General features: G+C 37.5%; 1 protein-coding gene across 10 annotated transcripts in view; it reads left to right on the top strand.

Annotated features, from left to right (window-relative positions):
- Window positions 1-15,798, top strand: part of CTBP1 (C-terminal binding protein 1) — a 251,623-nt gene that overhangs the window by 208,779 nt on the left and 27,046 nt on the right. For all 10 annotated transcript variants that reach the window (XM_005229842.4, XM_055795716.1, XM_055795710.1 and 7 more), the window contains 2 exons: window positions 2,533-2,687; window positions 15,586-15,730. In XM_005229842.4, coding sequence (XP_005229899.1) covers window positions 2,533-2,687; window positions 15,586-15,730 — 300 coding nt within the window. The remainder of the gene's footprint in view (window positions 1-2,532; window positions 2,688-15,585; window positions 15,731-15,798) is intronic.

Below are 15,798 nucleotides of genomic sequence, written 5' to 3'. Positions count from 1 at the left end.
TGTGTTTTGTGATGCTATATTTCATAATTTTCTGAGATAGCTCTAGTCAGAAAAGCATTTCTTAGAATTGACAGTTTTTCATCTCATCTTCTGTTATCTGTTTGGACTATATGCACTGTTATGTTGACAGAGGTGCTTTAGTTATATGTAACTGAGGGAATCATCTGTGCCATATTTTCCTCATTCATCTTCAGCAACTTCAGTAACAAAGTTCAGTTTTCTTTTTTTATTTTAGTTAACATTCAGACTTGTCATTGAAATCTTGGCTTTGCTGGACCAACAATTGAGATGATGGCCATAACATTTCAGTTGCAAAATAAGCATAGGTTTCTGTGCAGTATGAATAGGACTTGCAATGTCATTTTTACATTTTCTTTCAAGACATAATTGCATTTTAATAATGCTACTACATGTTCATGTTTCTTCCAAAATAGCGTAAGTCTGTAACATGCTTTATTTTAGTGTGTTTCTAAGTAAATGTAATGTGGGGGTTTATAATTAAGTTCCCATTAAAGGATAGTAATTATTCTCTGGCAAACTATGTAGTTTTGAATTGTGTATTCATGTAGCGTTTCTGTCCTGAACCACATTTAGTGTGTGGTTTATTTAGTAAAAATGACTACGAAGGTTATGTGGCCATTTCCGATTCAAACAGGTAACAATGGTAGGTTAACAAGATGCACAATTAAAAAACAGATATATTTAAAAGGCTTTCATTTAATGTTGGTGGCTGGATATTACTGGAAGAGTCTGTGTACCAGAAGTATTTGTTAGCATGTCTGTCACTGTAGACTATGACAGTAGAGGTTAGGAATTAGTGGTTTTACAACAGAGAATAGTTTCGTGGGTGTTGTACCCCTGGAGAACTTCAGTGAATACTTTTCACACCTGAATGCCTGTCTGCTATGGTGAGAGTACTGCAGAGTCAGGTTATTGGCATCATCAGTTGTTGGGAGATGCTGGTACTAGAACAGAAAGGAGCCAAATGTAATGACTGTTGTTCGGTCTCCCTCAAGTATAAAAACTGCTTGAATAGGTAAAGAACTTAAATGCCAGATTGTAGTCGGGCTGGCCTATCATCCTGACTTGGTTAGGGCTGGACAATTGGGACTATGAGGGTAACAATCTCCTTAGCTGTACTCCTTCAGCCCCAGACCTGAGCTTGGCCCCAGTGGGGAAGTAGTATGCTGTTTCTGTTGACTTGTGGAAATCTCTTTTCCCAGCAGCTGTTTTTCTTCACCAGGTACCTTGTACAGCTGGGATTCTGCTGATTTTCTATCCACTTAAAATGCAGATGATGGTCTTTCAGGGCTTGCTTTTTGACACAGGCTGGGACTTAAGACGCAGGGATTGCTTGTAGAAGGTAGCTGGGGAACCTCAGTCTTTTGCATTAATTTTGGACTAACTTGTATTATTAAGCCATAAGCAATGTTTTTAAATTCACACTGCACCAAAAATACGTTGTTGAAATTTGCATGCAAGAAATGTCTAGCCTGCTTCACTGTGCAGTCTTTAAAACTACTTATTTTAAAAGAGAAAAAAAAAGCTCCATGTACTTCATTCTTGTTTTTACTTTTCCTTATCTCTTCAGGAAGTCCCTTTTTTTTTTTTTCCACCCACACTTAACTACTTTTGTGTACATGTAATGGTTTAGTATTATTCCCTTGAGTACTTTTGTATATTTATAGCATCTATACTGTTAAAAAGATGCTCTCTAAACATCTTGTTGTAAGGATTACTTTTAAGACTCCATAAAGAGGATATAAATGACGTCTTCACTTTGAAGTGAATTTCCTTCCCTTGGATATTTAACATGTATTTCTTTTTCAGTCTGCAGTGTTCCAAGTGTGATGTTGATTTAGGGAGGAACATTCTGTTTGTATTTTTAAGACTTTTCAGTGGTGGATTAAGCATGATGTGTTTGTTTCACTAAGCTATACAGAATTGTTTTGTAAAACTTCTAAGCCGAAGTAGACCTACTTAGATCAGCAGCTAGCCTGTACACTTGGATGTTGGATCTTTGTAAATTCAAAATTTTGCTGTTGTAGGCTTTTTTTCAGTTAAATTTTAGACTCAGCAGATCATCGTCATATATGTAAATTGAATACTCAAATCTTCACTGAGTTGCTTATAGTATTCCATAAGCTATACTCTTACAAGCCTGGACAAGATGTTTCTCACTCTTGTCTAGAGCTCACAAAGGTGTGGAATCTAATCAAAACATAAAGCTTGGATAAGATCACACAGACACTTCTTAATAGAGCAGTGAGGATGTATCTTTAAAAAATGAGTATACCACTCCCTTAGTGGTTTTATCCATCTTCTATTGTTCAGCCTTCTGAACATCTATGGCATTTTTTTTCTTAGGTCTTTTGTGTTTTGTTGATTGCTGACTGTAAACTTGTTCCTGTTTTACTAGCTTCAGTCCCTGAAATATTTTTCTGCCATCAGAATAAGCAGACTAGCTATAACCAATTTTTTTAAATTACATTTGCATGGCTTGAATAACAGGTCTTCTCTGTTTCTTTGTAGGCATTCGACCTCCGATCATGAATGGGCCCATGCACCCACGCCCTTTGGTAGCGTTGCTGGATGGCAGGGATTGTACAGTAGAAATGCCTATTCTGAAGGATGTAGCCACAGTGGCATTTTGTGATGCTCAGTCTACACAAGAAATTCATGAAAAGGTAATATTTAGAGGTATAATTGAGATGGTTTAGAAAATGCAAATATTTTAATGATTATTAACAGATACAGTATTGTTCTTAGCTATGACAAAGTGTTTCACTATTGCATTGTAGTTAATGGCTGATTATCTTAGTGAGTGAGTTACTGATAGTTTCCAGTAAGTATGAAACACGATGACGAAACAATGATGAAAATGTCTGTGTTGAAGCATGCTTTTGTGTAGTATCTTTGGCTGGATGTTGTCCATGTGCTTACCTACTGAATTAGATTCATGGAGAGAGTTACCTCTGGGGAAATTACAGTATTACATGATATTTTCAAATGCTTCTTCGAAACGTTTTGCCTTAAGTTGGAAAGCCAAATCTCAGTACCAGTTTGGCTGAGTGAGGAACTTTCAGACTTCTTTGTTTAGCTAAGGAACTGTGCAAATTGGGTTAGAAGGTCTTGTGCACTGAGAATTGACACTGCAGGAGAGTTTCAAAGCAAATGCTAACCCAAAATGCATTTAAAAAATGAATTTAGTAATGTATTCTCACTGTATGTTATTTCAGAAGTTCACACCCTTGCATGTGGTTTGGCAGCTGTAAAACAACTAGTGAATATTAATGTTGTCAAAGGTTTTCTCATTGTCTTAGGTCAGGGGTCCTCAAACTACAGCCTGAGGGCCGGATACGGCCCCCCAGGGTCCTCAATCCGGCCCCCGGTATTTACAGAACCCCCCGCCCCCCCCTGCCGGGGGTTGGGGGGGAAACCAAGCAGCCGCAGATGACTGCCTGCCACTGCATCCGCGTGCCGGCCCTGGGTTTAAAAAGTTTGAGGACCCCTGTCTTAGAGGGATACCCATTTTTTGTGATGACAGCCAAAGGAGCCAGCTGGCCTGTACACCTACATGTTTCTTTCCAGAGACTTCTTTCAGCATGAAGTCCTCAAGTCTTGCCCAAATCCTTGCTGCCGTCTAGACAGCAATAGAACCTTTTCAAATCCATACTTCTGTAGAGGTAGAATTAATTTTGGTGAAGTTTCTGGCTAGCAGAGTATGCCTCAAATGCCCAATACTCGTTCACCTGATAAAGGATGAAACCAGGCCTTACAGCTTCAGTGGAGGCAAAAAATGTTATAAATACGACAGCAGAGGAGGGCAACCAGGGGGTCCTTCTACAGGAACTGATTTTCTTCTCCAGCAAAGATCCATGATAGACAAGTACAGATCCAAGTCTTAAAGGCTAGGTAGGTGTCTGCATCCACTTCTCTGTGTGTGGTGCTGCCTGTGATTCATGTGTTAAGGAGTTGTGTCAACTGAACCAAGTTGCACCAGTATTTTTGTTTCTCTAGAGGTACCTTGTTAGACTTGTCCTGCGCTAATTATAGCAGCCCTTGGGTTTGTGACAGGTTTTCAGATGCTTTTCACTATTTTGAATTCATAACTGGTTTAATTGTTTATTTACTTTTCATGTTCTTGTAATATATAGCATTGTTAAACATTTTAAAGTCTCTGTATCTGATGAAAGATTTGATCTTTTCTTTGATGACTTTTTTACAAAGTCTGCTACTTGAAAATAATACCAAACTAATTTCCCTTCTCTTACCAGGTGAATAAATCTCATTTTCTGTAGCCCATTTCATGTTAGTATCTTCCTGGTGAGAACCCATCAACCAAATACTTAGTTTGTTATTTCTTAAGGAATCTATTTTTATTCTGAAAAACATTTCTCATTGTTAAAACTTCCAAAATTTGCAAGGGTAGGTGATAGATTTTTCTTGGTTTTTGTTTTTTTCTTTTTTAAACAATAAAGACGGAAGAGTTTTATGCTGTATCAACACAGCAGACTAGAACTACTAATTCTCATTGTCCAGGCAAACACAAGAGATGACTCCTCTTTCCTGAAGCCCTGCATGTAGTTTCTTGGTGGATATCTGTGATGCTAGTTCCTTGGCGGATATCTCTGCAGACATTTAGGTTTCCATCTCTTACCCTTCTGCCCCCGTCCCCTCACAGGAATAGGCTGTTGTCAGAACGGTAGTCAGGAATGATGTTTAAAGTTGTTTTCTGCTGCATCAGTACTGGCTTAATGTCACTACCTTGTTTTGTTCAGCTGCCTTTTCTAATGTGAACAGGAGAATGGAAAAAAAATATAAACATGTTCCTACCAGGAAGTAATCTGCAAACACTCTTTTTCTCAGTTCATTAGTTGTTTCTGACAGGATAATTAAAACTATTCTTTTTAGATGGTTCTTGAAATAATAAGCTAGATTCAGAGCTGGCAATATTATAGTTCTGTTCTCATGTCTTTTTTGAAAACATTTATACTGTCGTATAGAAGACCATCTTTACAGTGGATGGTTCATGGGATAGCATAAAAACATGAACTTCTATTTTGTTCTTACATTGTATTTCAAAACAGCAAGGTTTTACCAAAACATAGTGTTAATTTCAGCCTTCTCTTTAACATCTTTGGAAAAAGACTAGTGTTTTTACTGTGCATACAACTAAGACTATTCAATATTGTGGCAGTGAATGAGAACCTAGAAGTAACTAGCATGAGAACAAATAAATGCAAAGAAGTGAAAACTTCTCTGTCTTCACTGGTAATTTGAGATGCATAGAAATGGATACTGTTTTGTTTGGGTTTTTTTTTAATTAAAAAAAAAAAGCACTTAATTTGTAAGGTTTGAAGTCAATAAGTATAATGCTTTATTTTTTAATTTGGAGAAATATTTAACCCAAGCTTTTTTCCCCTCAGCTCCTTTATATAAATCAAGAATTAAAATGTGATATAATGCCTTATTTCTCTGTATTTCTTTTTAATCATGTTGAAAAGTTGCATTCATCTTTCTGTTTTCCTGTTTTACACCACTGTCAGAAGTTTCATAAATAGCTGGTTCCATTAACAAGGACTAAATAACATGTGGAGGATGTGTTGCACTTTTTTTTTTTAGTAGATAGTAGCAGTCTGCTCTTCAGATCAACACTGTAACATTGGCAGCTGCACCACCTGTATAGTTTTATTCTTTGCATACTGAAATCAACATTGTTTACTTCTGAGACAGGGGAATTCTTGTGTGACGTGAATGCTTTGCCTTAGAAACACTCAGTATTTTCTGTTATCAGTGGGATGTAGTAAATTAACTTTACAAATCTTCAGACTGAAAGTAAGTGTGTGTTTCTCAAACGGTAGATTTGGAAAAGCATTTAAATAACTAATGTGTAACACAAGTGATCTATTGTTGATCTTCAGAAGAGTGTTGCATTTAGTGGATTATACTGAAGCTTGCATCCTTTGCTGCTTATTATACCAAAATAATGAATTCTTAGTGAACTCAGTATTATGTCTAGAAAATTGTATTTTTCACTAGCTACCAGTACATCGCCATAGTACAGATTCTCAGTAGTCCAAAGGATGATGCAGTCCTAAAACACTGGGGTTTGCAAAGTACCATTGTTCTGCCAGGTCATAAATTTCTGCAACAGATCACAAACCATTATCATATTGTTGTATTACACTAACATAGACTAAGAGATCAGTTCTATGCGATGTTGAGTACCATTCACTTCCATGTGAAATGTGTTCACTGTTCATCTGCAGTGAAAAATAACTGTTTTCCACGCATCTTTAGAGATATCTGTATTTTAGTACTGCTTATATAATACATTGTTTGGGAATGGTGCTTTTCTAAATATAAAATTGTTTTCAGGAAAAGTTTTAGAATTAGAAGGTGTATATTTAAGGCAGTATCGAAAATGTTCATGTATTTATGAATGCACATTCCTGGCCATACTAAATGATGTTGTGCTGTTAATTAAAATACAGATTTTGATTATGGATGTTAAATTGTAAAAGGCTGTTGTTCACCCTTGTGAAAGAAGAAATGACTGAAAATCAGGAAAAGTTTTAGTGTTGAGAAGAGCTTGCTGGAAGCAGAAGGTGAAATTTGGTTTTTCTTTCATATGTTTCTTGTCTTTAAGAAGAGATACTGAATCTAATAGTGTAGCAGGTACAGATACATTTAGATTGTCTGAAGTTGCAGGAAGCAGGCCAGAGACGGGGAAATTCAGAATGGGATATAAGAGGTGATTGACACTGTTTGCTATGCATAGATGGAATGTAATGAAAAAAAAAAAAGAAGACACAAACAGGGAAATGGATGAAAAGGAAAGGAATGAAAGACTACAAAAGGATGGCTAGGAAAATAACCAGTATAAACCCAGCTTGCGCAGTTGAGGAGCCTGTATCACAGGGGTTTGAGGAGTAAACATGAAGAAGGGATTTCTGCTGGTCATGAGAATGTTTCAAGGACAGGATGATGGTTTAAGATACTGTCTTTTAAGGTAGCTGGACAGCAAAGGAAATGAAGTGGTAAAGGGGAATTTGTAGTAGTTTGTGATCCAGCAAAGCGCAAGCTAGACATTTTTCCATAGAGGAGCAAGGAGGCTGAAAGATTTTAACACACACACAAAAAGGAGGAAAAGAAGTGAGGGTTTGAATGCCATTTGTATACAGGGTCAAAAGCAGGACGTTAGCCAAATACTATTATACCTTACTATGTGCTAATTAAAGAAAGTTTTCTCCAGATTGGGTAATGCCCGAGTTTCAGTTCTGCAGCAATTCCCTAATGCCAAAGAGTTCACTTGTCATTCTCTTTTTTTATGGCTGAGGCAATTAAAGTATGGAAAATAAGTAACTTGTTTAAGGTCACAAGTAAATCATAATATGTATTAGAACTTGGCTTCATCTCAGGTCAAAGCATTCATTCCCCATGTCGCTCTTTGGAAGGCAAGTTGGATGGTGAAGATATGTTCCCATCCTCTTGAAAATCAGGCTGCCAGTGCTTAAGTGAATACTGACCTTCACTGAGTGTGACCCAAGGTTTTGAAATAACTTTGCAGTTATAGATGTTTATTACACTTCTTCAGAAATTACTTGTGTAAAGTTTTGATTGATTTTTCTTCCCCCCTGTCCACCCTCCCATCTGCCATAGAAAAAGCAGTTTGTTTTCAAACCAGTCCGAAAGGCTGCAATAGACATGTTTGTACTTTGACTCCCCAAGTTCTGTTTTATTGTAGATGTTGCATGTGGCTGTGTGAAGTTGAGCGTTATGTTTGTCAAGCTGTATCATGGCATAACTGGGAACTGGGTACACTGGATCCTATCAGGAAAATTTATCATTTAGGGCAAAAACTATTTTCAGATTTTGGTGGTTGAATTTCTTTCTTAATAGAGATTGCATTCTGTCAGTAAGAGTTCCTCGCTATATTTAAAATTTTTATTTTACAATTAATCATATGTGAATCAGTTTTCACAGTAACCATCTGAGACTGATTCCAAATGTACATGGTGTTTTGGTTCTGCCAAAAATGCAGGTCCTCATCCAAAAATACATAAAAATAATTAGCTTGCTCCCATCCTTATTCCAGGTCAACTTGCTTTTTTACTGTCTCATGCTCTGTTGTCTTTCCCCCTCTTTTTTTCCCCAGTCCCTTTTCCTTTCAACACCATTCACGTTTACTGCTTTACCTAGCTCCCTGGCAGCCTACCCAGCACTTCTGATTTCTGCAGTATTTCTCCTCCTTTCTACTTCTGTACCTTTGAAAGCATCACAGACTCAAGCACACCCTTGAGGTCTATGTGTTGCCCAAGGTTTTTGGAGTTCAAATTATTTACTCTTTAGGCTTCCTGAATTATGCTGTATATTCTGTAACATGGAATGCACTGTTTAGCTCCAAAGGGCTAAATGTAAACATAATATGCAGGATCTGGTAGTATACAGCTCAATCAAGCTGAGAGGAAAATACGGTGATCCTTGCAAACCCAAATGAGAAAGACATGAAGCACAGCTGGTTAAGAACGATCTTTAAAGCAAATCATATAGGCTGGAAAGAAGTCAAGAGTGAGTGTGAAGCTGTGTACGTTTTGTCATTCTCTTTTCCTGTAATTATGTGGTTTTCTACATCTTGCCTCAGATCAGTTAGAAGAAAAAAACCGGGAGTGGTTTTTTGACTCAATTTATGGCTTCATGGAAATACCTAGTTCACCAGAACATTAAAGAGAGTAAGCTACTTGGTTGGAAGTGGCAAAATTGTCTGGTAAACCTCTGCTCAGCCTTACAAATGATCGAGTTAAGTTAGGATGTATCAGATCCCTTGACTTCTGTTTAAAAAGCACAAAATAGAATCATCTTCACAGGGATATTACTTTTCCATACTTTAAGTAGAAAAAAAATTAAAAGCTGAACTGCCTATTCAATCATGTAGGACTCACAGTCTTTCAATTGCACTTTTACATGGGAATTAAATGTAGAAACGGTTTCAGTCATTACAGTTTTATCGTAAGACTGTTTCAAAGAAGAGCTGAAGAGCTTTCACAATGCAGCAAATGTTTTGAAACTGATACAAGCAAATCAAGAATGGTGCTCTTCAGATGAGTCTGATTTGTTCTGTATGAATGGTTAAGATTTTTACAGCTTCAGATTCTTCTTTGTTTAGCAGTAAAGCTGCATTCTTGCATTTGTACAATCAGTGCTGTTTATATTCAAGATGCAGTCACAGCATTTTAGTTTTCCATCAAAATTAAATTCTCAAAGAATATGGACTGAAAGGAAGCCTCCTTGTTCTAAACAGTATGAATATAGGGAAGAAGTTGTCACCTCGGAGCTGATCCAGAACCTTATAAATTTACTGAACTGGAATGAGCCTTGGATCAGACTCCTTATGAAAGAGTTTGAAAAAAAAATAACAAAAGGAAATCCTAAAAACTTCATTATACCTCATTATACCACAAAGTAGTAAACATAAAACTATCACAGTAAGCATGTATACAAAAGCAATGTTTGTATTCAAAGCCCTTCTGCCAACATCTTTGGATTTGCCAGTGGCGATATTACAGGTCAAGTGCAGCATTATAGGAAAGGGCAGGCTGTCAGTGTCGTCTCTGAACTAATGTCCTTGAAAAACCAGAATGGAAGTGCTTCTGTACCCAGGAAGCAGCATAGATCAATCCTACAGACAGATTAGAGTCTAACATAGTTGGTTATCAAGTAACTTTTTCTTTCATTTCCCAGTACTAGGTTTTACTAAGGGTCATTGGGGCTTGAAAATTGCTGGTGATTATTAACAGGTTTTTTGAGACAGAGTTGTGTGGACTGATGCATTGTCATTGGTGACTTTCATGACACAGTGATCATTTGGAATAGATGTTCAGTTCGTCGTAGTGTCTGATAGACTTGAACTGAAATAGGGCACAGTTCAGCCTTATTCATAGAACATGTGAGTTAATACACAGAACTCCTGTTAAAGTTTTTTCATTAAAGCCTTTTATTTAGTAGAAGTGTTTTCAGAGTCTGTATTCTCAAAGTGACTTCTGTCGTTAAACTGCATATAACTGTCAGTAAATCCTGGGTTTGAAAGGCTTGCTTCAATATAGGTTTTAAAAGGAAGTTTGCTGTAGGCTGTGCATGCTGTTTATAAAGTTTTGTGTGTGTATTTGTATGTGTATCTATTTTTCAATAGTAAATTTCAAAAAAGTTGAGAAACGGGCTCTTGCATACTTTGTGTGTGTATATATGCAGTTCATACAATGTGTGGATGTATAGGTTTTTAGAGGGTGTTTTCAGGAGCCTGGAAGTAAGTTTTGTTTATGTTTGTATAAAATATTTATACTTACTTGTATTTATGTATAGTATAAACTTAAGTATTAATATTTAGGGTCTATGCTAGACAGTCTCCTGGCTGAATAGAGCGCGTATCGTGAAGTGCGTAGGTTACTGACAGTACCATAGATCATAGGAACTGAACATCAAGCTGATGGTCTCATAAAGAGAAACAGGAACTTGTAAAAAGGAGCACAGACCAGCAGTTTTGGAGACTGCCTAAGTACCGTTTGAGCACACTGGCGTTTCTTTTTAGTTTTAACGGCATTAGTTTCACTTGAACCCTTTGTGACGTTCTAGTAAGGCTTTGAGAGCAGCTACAAGTGTGCTGCAGCCTTCCCCTATGTGGCAGACTGTTGATTACAAATTTGACATGCAGCTACAGTTTGCACGTCAAAGAGTGCAAGGCCTACTCAGTTTAGGTAAAGTACATTTTTTCCACCCAAACGTGCAAAATATCTCAAGTCTGCTGATGCTGGAACATAGGGGGGGTTTGGAGATGACACATCAAACTCCAAGTCCAAGAAACGCAATACCCTGTAGTTTCTAGAACCAGATGAAATATACTATAGCACTTTCTGGTGATGATTTTCTAGAAGTGTTATTAGTAAATATTTCATTAAAAAATACGATTTTTTCATATTCAGTATGTAATTTATAAATGTGTTCTGTCTCTGCATTGAAATAGTTTGGCATTTTACATACTGTGTTATGTTTCTGTGGTCCAGATTTGATCCACAAACCTCTGAGATCAATCTCTCATAGTAAAATCTAGCATCATCTTTAGATGACCAAAGAGAAGGCCTCGCTGTTCTTTTCTTAGCATGTTACAATATGTATATACTTCATTGTAAAAATACACAAGATGCTAGAAGTTATTCCCCAGATAGTACAAGGCATGTGTGTCTCAGTGGTGCCTATGCCATGTTTGACATGATGGCTAAAATAGTCTTGTGCTGAAATAAGGTGAAAAAATAGGAAGAGGTTTTGAAAGGATTTAAACCTTCAGTATTTGGTACTCGAGATTTGTTAAATTCTTTGAAATAGACATGTCTCCTACTATCATGTCATCTGTTCTCTAAGAGTTGTGGAGACCTGGCACGTTGTGAAAGCAGAGTAGTCATTCTGAGGTTGAAGAACAGCAGAAAGACCTGTCCGAGCGGTTGTGGTTGGAAAGGATGTCAGCTCGTTAAAGAGGGTATGAAAAAGGCTTTCAACAAGCAGTGTGCTATAGCTTCACCTGGAAGTAAGTCTGAAGGTGTAGATATTATTGGGCTACATAATCATTTGGTAACAGAAGGAAGCCAGCTCCTGTCCTGCATTTCAACTTTTGTCTGGGATCCTTTCTTCCCCAAAAGTAGGCTGATGAGGGCAGGAATGATTGTTGAAGGTACACAGCTAACTCTGCTTGTGCTCTATCAAATTTTGCCCGTTACCTTTCCTTGCAAGAGATCATGGAAGAGTATTGTCTGACTGCCACGTACCTAGGCTACTCTGAAATTTCTAGCTAACTTGTTAAATAATGGTATCTCACTCAAATTGACATAAGTTGATATCTTTGTAATAAAATTGTACTAGAATTTGGTGAATCTTGTATCAATCAAGTTCATTATGGAAAATGATGAAAAAACCCACATATACTCCCTGTTTCTCTCATGCTTCCACCACTGGGTGTGCTTCTGTAAGTGTTCAGTGTACTCCTATGCACAGTTATTTTTTCTAAAGATTATTTAATTTTCCAGAACTGTTCATGTTTATATTGGATTTCAGTCTCATTTTCTACTCGGATTTAGTTCAAGTTTTGATTTTACTCGTTGACAAGCTTGTCAAACTTCCGAGTGTGCATTTATTATATGTAATGACTGAGAATACAAATAATTCCAAAATATAGAAACTTCCACTATTAATTTTTTGGCTCTCTTAAGTGGTATCATTAACATTAATCAGTGCTGAATATTTCTAACTTCAGGTTTTCCGCTGCTATTTTCTGCGGTTTTGGCATACTTCAATCACGTGGCCTGTTGCAAAAAGTAACATAGTTAAATTGTTAAATTCATGTGAAATAACACACAATTGCAGAGTATTATATTGCTGGCAATGGATTTCCTTGCTAACTGGTCTGTAATGCTATGAGAGGCTCAAACACTACAAAGAAATTTTAACAGATTTGTCGTTTGTATCTGTTTGTTCCATATCCTATATGATGGGTAAATAACTGCCTGTGGAAATGGCTAGTGTCAGCATTAAGCCATAGCTGAGAAATATTTTTCCTTTTATTGAACACATTCCTAACCTTCCCAATACTTACCCATCTCCTTCTGGTGCCAGACCATAACCTAGATGGGTCCAAAAATGTAGTGAAATTGGTCCAGACTGGTGCTCTTAAGAGTCCATATTACATTCTTGACTGGCTGAGTTAATAAAATATGCATGATTATGAAGTGAAAAGCTGCTTCCCAAATGAAACACTGATTTTAAAACACAAATTTCAGAGCCACTTCAGGTGTGTTTTAATGCCTGTTTAACGCACTACTTAAAGTAGTGGCAGCTCTCTGTCTGCACACACAAAACCACACACACACCATGGGCCTTTTCCAGCCTGGGAGAGGAAGGTCTGGCTGTCATACAAGCCTTAGGTGGGTCCTTGTAATCTCAGCTACTTCAGGTTTTGCTGTTCTGAAAACTACACAGGGGATGTTTTCTCCTGCGTCACAGCTGCCTAGAACAACCTTGGAGGGATGGGAGGAAATGCATGTGATAAAACACTGGAGGACGTGGCTAATTGGAGAGAACCGGGATATCACAAAGGACTTGAGGACCTTGAGGCTTGAAGTTAGAAGTGCTATGACTTGGAGAAAGAAGTCCTGCTATAAACTTGGGAGTGTGACATAAACGTGTACTTCAAGAGAAGGATTCAGCTTTATGCGTTGGTCAAAGGACCAGCTGGGAGTGTGACAAGGGCCATGCAGAAATGTTGCATGTTGTATGAGACTTCATTAGGAGAGATTTCCAGTACATCCACTGCTGCTGACAGTGCTAGTGTTGGTGTAACGCCATGTGGAGGGAGACTTCCAGTAGCACACTGGTGCGGTTGTAGTTGTGGTCACCTGCAGAATTGCTGAGACTTGTATGAGCATGGTGGCGAAGTGTTAGCCTTGATCAGGGGGGTAGAAGGGCATCATCCTAGATGCGACTAGAAGGACTAGGCTTGTGAAGTCCAGCCAAATGAATGCTGAGAGGGGATATGATCGTTGTCTATAAATATATTTGGATTCTAAGCACCAAAGAGAGAAAGTACAGTTAAAGCAAATGGCCAGTACTGGTGCCAGGACAAATGGGTGGAAGCTGGGCTGTGAATAGATTGAAACCGGAAACTTGAAGAAATTTCCATATCATTGTAGCTGTGAAATTTTGCAACAGTTTTCTTCTAGGAATTGATGGAATGAAAAAAACCTCCCCACCCTAAGGACATTTTAGGTGGGCACTCAGGTTGTAAGAGGGGCGTTTTCTTGTGCAGACTGCCCCAGGCACCGGCTTTGGCTTGTCTGTACCAACTGTAATGTCGCTGTAGAAGTAAAACCAATAAACTGTTTTGTTTGAGCTGTTACATACAGTTAAAAAAACCCAAAGAAACACGTTCTGATGAGTGCAGTCTTTCTACTGGTGACTGCTAAATGTAATTTCCAAAGGACTTGTTTGTACCATTTAAATCATAGAGTTTTGTGTGTATAATGGTTTATAAGATCAGAGCCTACAGCTGTTCTTTGAATTATGTTGTAGCTGCATTCTTTAAGGATGTGTAATTTCTGACTTTTTTTTTCAGTTCTTACTCTTAAAAGTAAATCCAAATTCTGCTCGAAGAATTTTGATCTTTATCTGATTTAGAACTGGGGTTACCAATCCAGAAACACCTGCTGAAATAGCATAAATCATTTTATAAAGTATTCAGTAAGAGGTGGTTTGCTATCATTTTTATGGAGTTTGGTTTTGTTTTCTTCTAAAATTTTTCTTTGTGTATTTTTAATTTTAAAAATTGCTGCTGCAGTTCTTGGGTTCCAACAGTTGTAATCCTCTGTGTGCCAGACTGTGTTTTGCTGCAATAGTTTTTTTAAAATGATTTATGTTGATTATTCTTACTCATCTTGCAGTACCCTAGAAAATGCTTATATGAGCAGAAATAACTCAGATGACAGAATCTGTACGTGTACCAGACCCAAAAGTCTATTCAATAAGACATGTAGAGCCTCTACAGAACTTCGTGAAGTGTGTGTCATAAGAACCTCTTGAAGTCATTACAGCTAGCTTAGATACTGAAGTTTTTGTGTGTGTTTTGTGTCTTGTAGAATGATTAGGAAGTTAGGTAGTACATTGAAGGTAGAAACACAGGGGTTTTGAACAAGTGAAATAATCCAGTTTGCATATAAAAAGGAAAGTGTTGGTTGTCTTTTCTCCACACCACTTTTTCTTAACCTTTCTTGATTAGGTCGGGTGCACCCTAGCATAATTTGAAAGATTCTCAGATCTGTCAGATCCTCTAAATTTATGTTTGCTTTTCTTTTGCAAAATTTTTGCTTTGGTACGGTTTCTTAGTCCTTGGTGCTGTATTTTATGGATAACGTCTAGTTTGGCATTTCAGACCAATTTATATGACAACCAGTTTTTTATCAGTGAGAGCTTAGTTGCAGGATCAGTAAACTAAGGGACAGACGCTTTGTTCTTCTGAATGAATTGGCAGATTTCAGTCTCTGTTGTCTAAGGGTTTTGCAATGATAACTGAATGTTTTCTATTCAGGTATGAAGCGGTCTTAATAGCGCAGTGAATGCTTGTACCACTGTGTGTGTGGTGAAGAGATACTGCTCTGTGACTGCATTCAAAACTGAGTGTCAGCTGCCTAAGCATAAAAATCCTTACTGTTTACATGCTTGCTCCCATGTTGTGTTTCATCTGCATGTGCAGATGCAATCCAGTGATGCTTGTACTTAGCGTTTGATATTGCAGAGCCTCTCCTGTGAAATGAGGAGAGTTTTCCCTCTTAAAAAGAACACAAATGCAGGTCACTTAGTTCTTCTGAATGCTAGAATGGATACATGAGATGAAAGAGAGTAACGAGGCTGGAATATGCTTGGAGAAATAACTTTAAAACAAAAGACCTGGATTTAATGCTTTTACAGTCTTATATCTGAAAATATGTATACAGGATTAAGTGGAGATCCTATGAAAGAAAAAAAAAATGTCTTCTATTTTATTTATAGGTACTAAATGAAGCAGTGGGTGCACTGATGTATCACACTATCACTTTAACACGAGAAGACCTGGAGAAATTTAAAGCACTTCGAATAATTGTCCGAATTGGCAGCGGTTTTGATAATATTGACATCAAATCTGCTGGAGATTTAGGTATGACTATTAAAGACATTATTTTACATCTTATACTTGCCTCCAGAAATCTGATAGCATCTAAATCT

The sequence above is a fragment of the Falco peregrinus genome, chromosome 2, assembly GCF_023634155.1.
Source record: "Falco peregrinus isolate bFalPer1 chromosome 2, bFalPer1.pri, whole genome shotgun sequence".
In the NCBI taxonomy this organism is placed as follows: Eukaryota; Metazoa; Chordata; class Aves; order Falconiformes; family Falconidae; genus Falco; species Falco peregrinus.
This window is presented reverse-complemented; position numbering and strand designations above follow the sequence as displayed.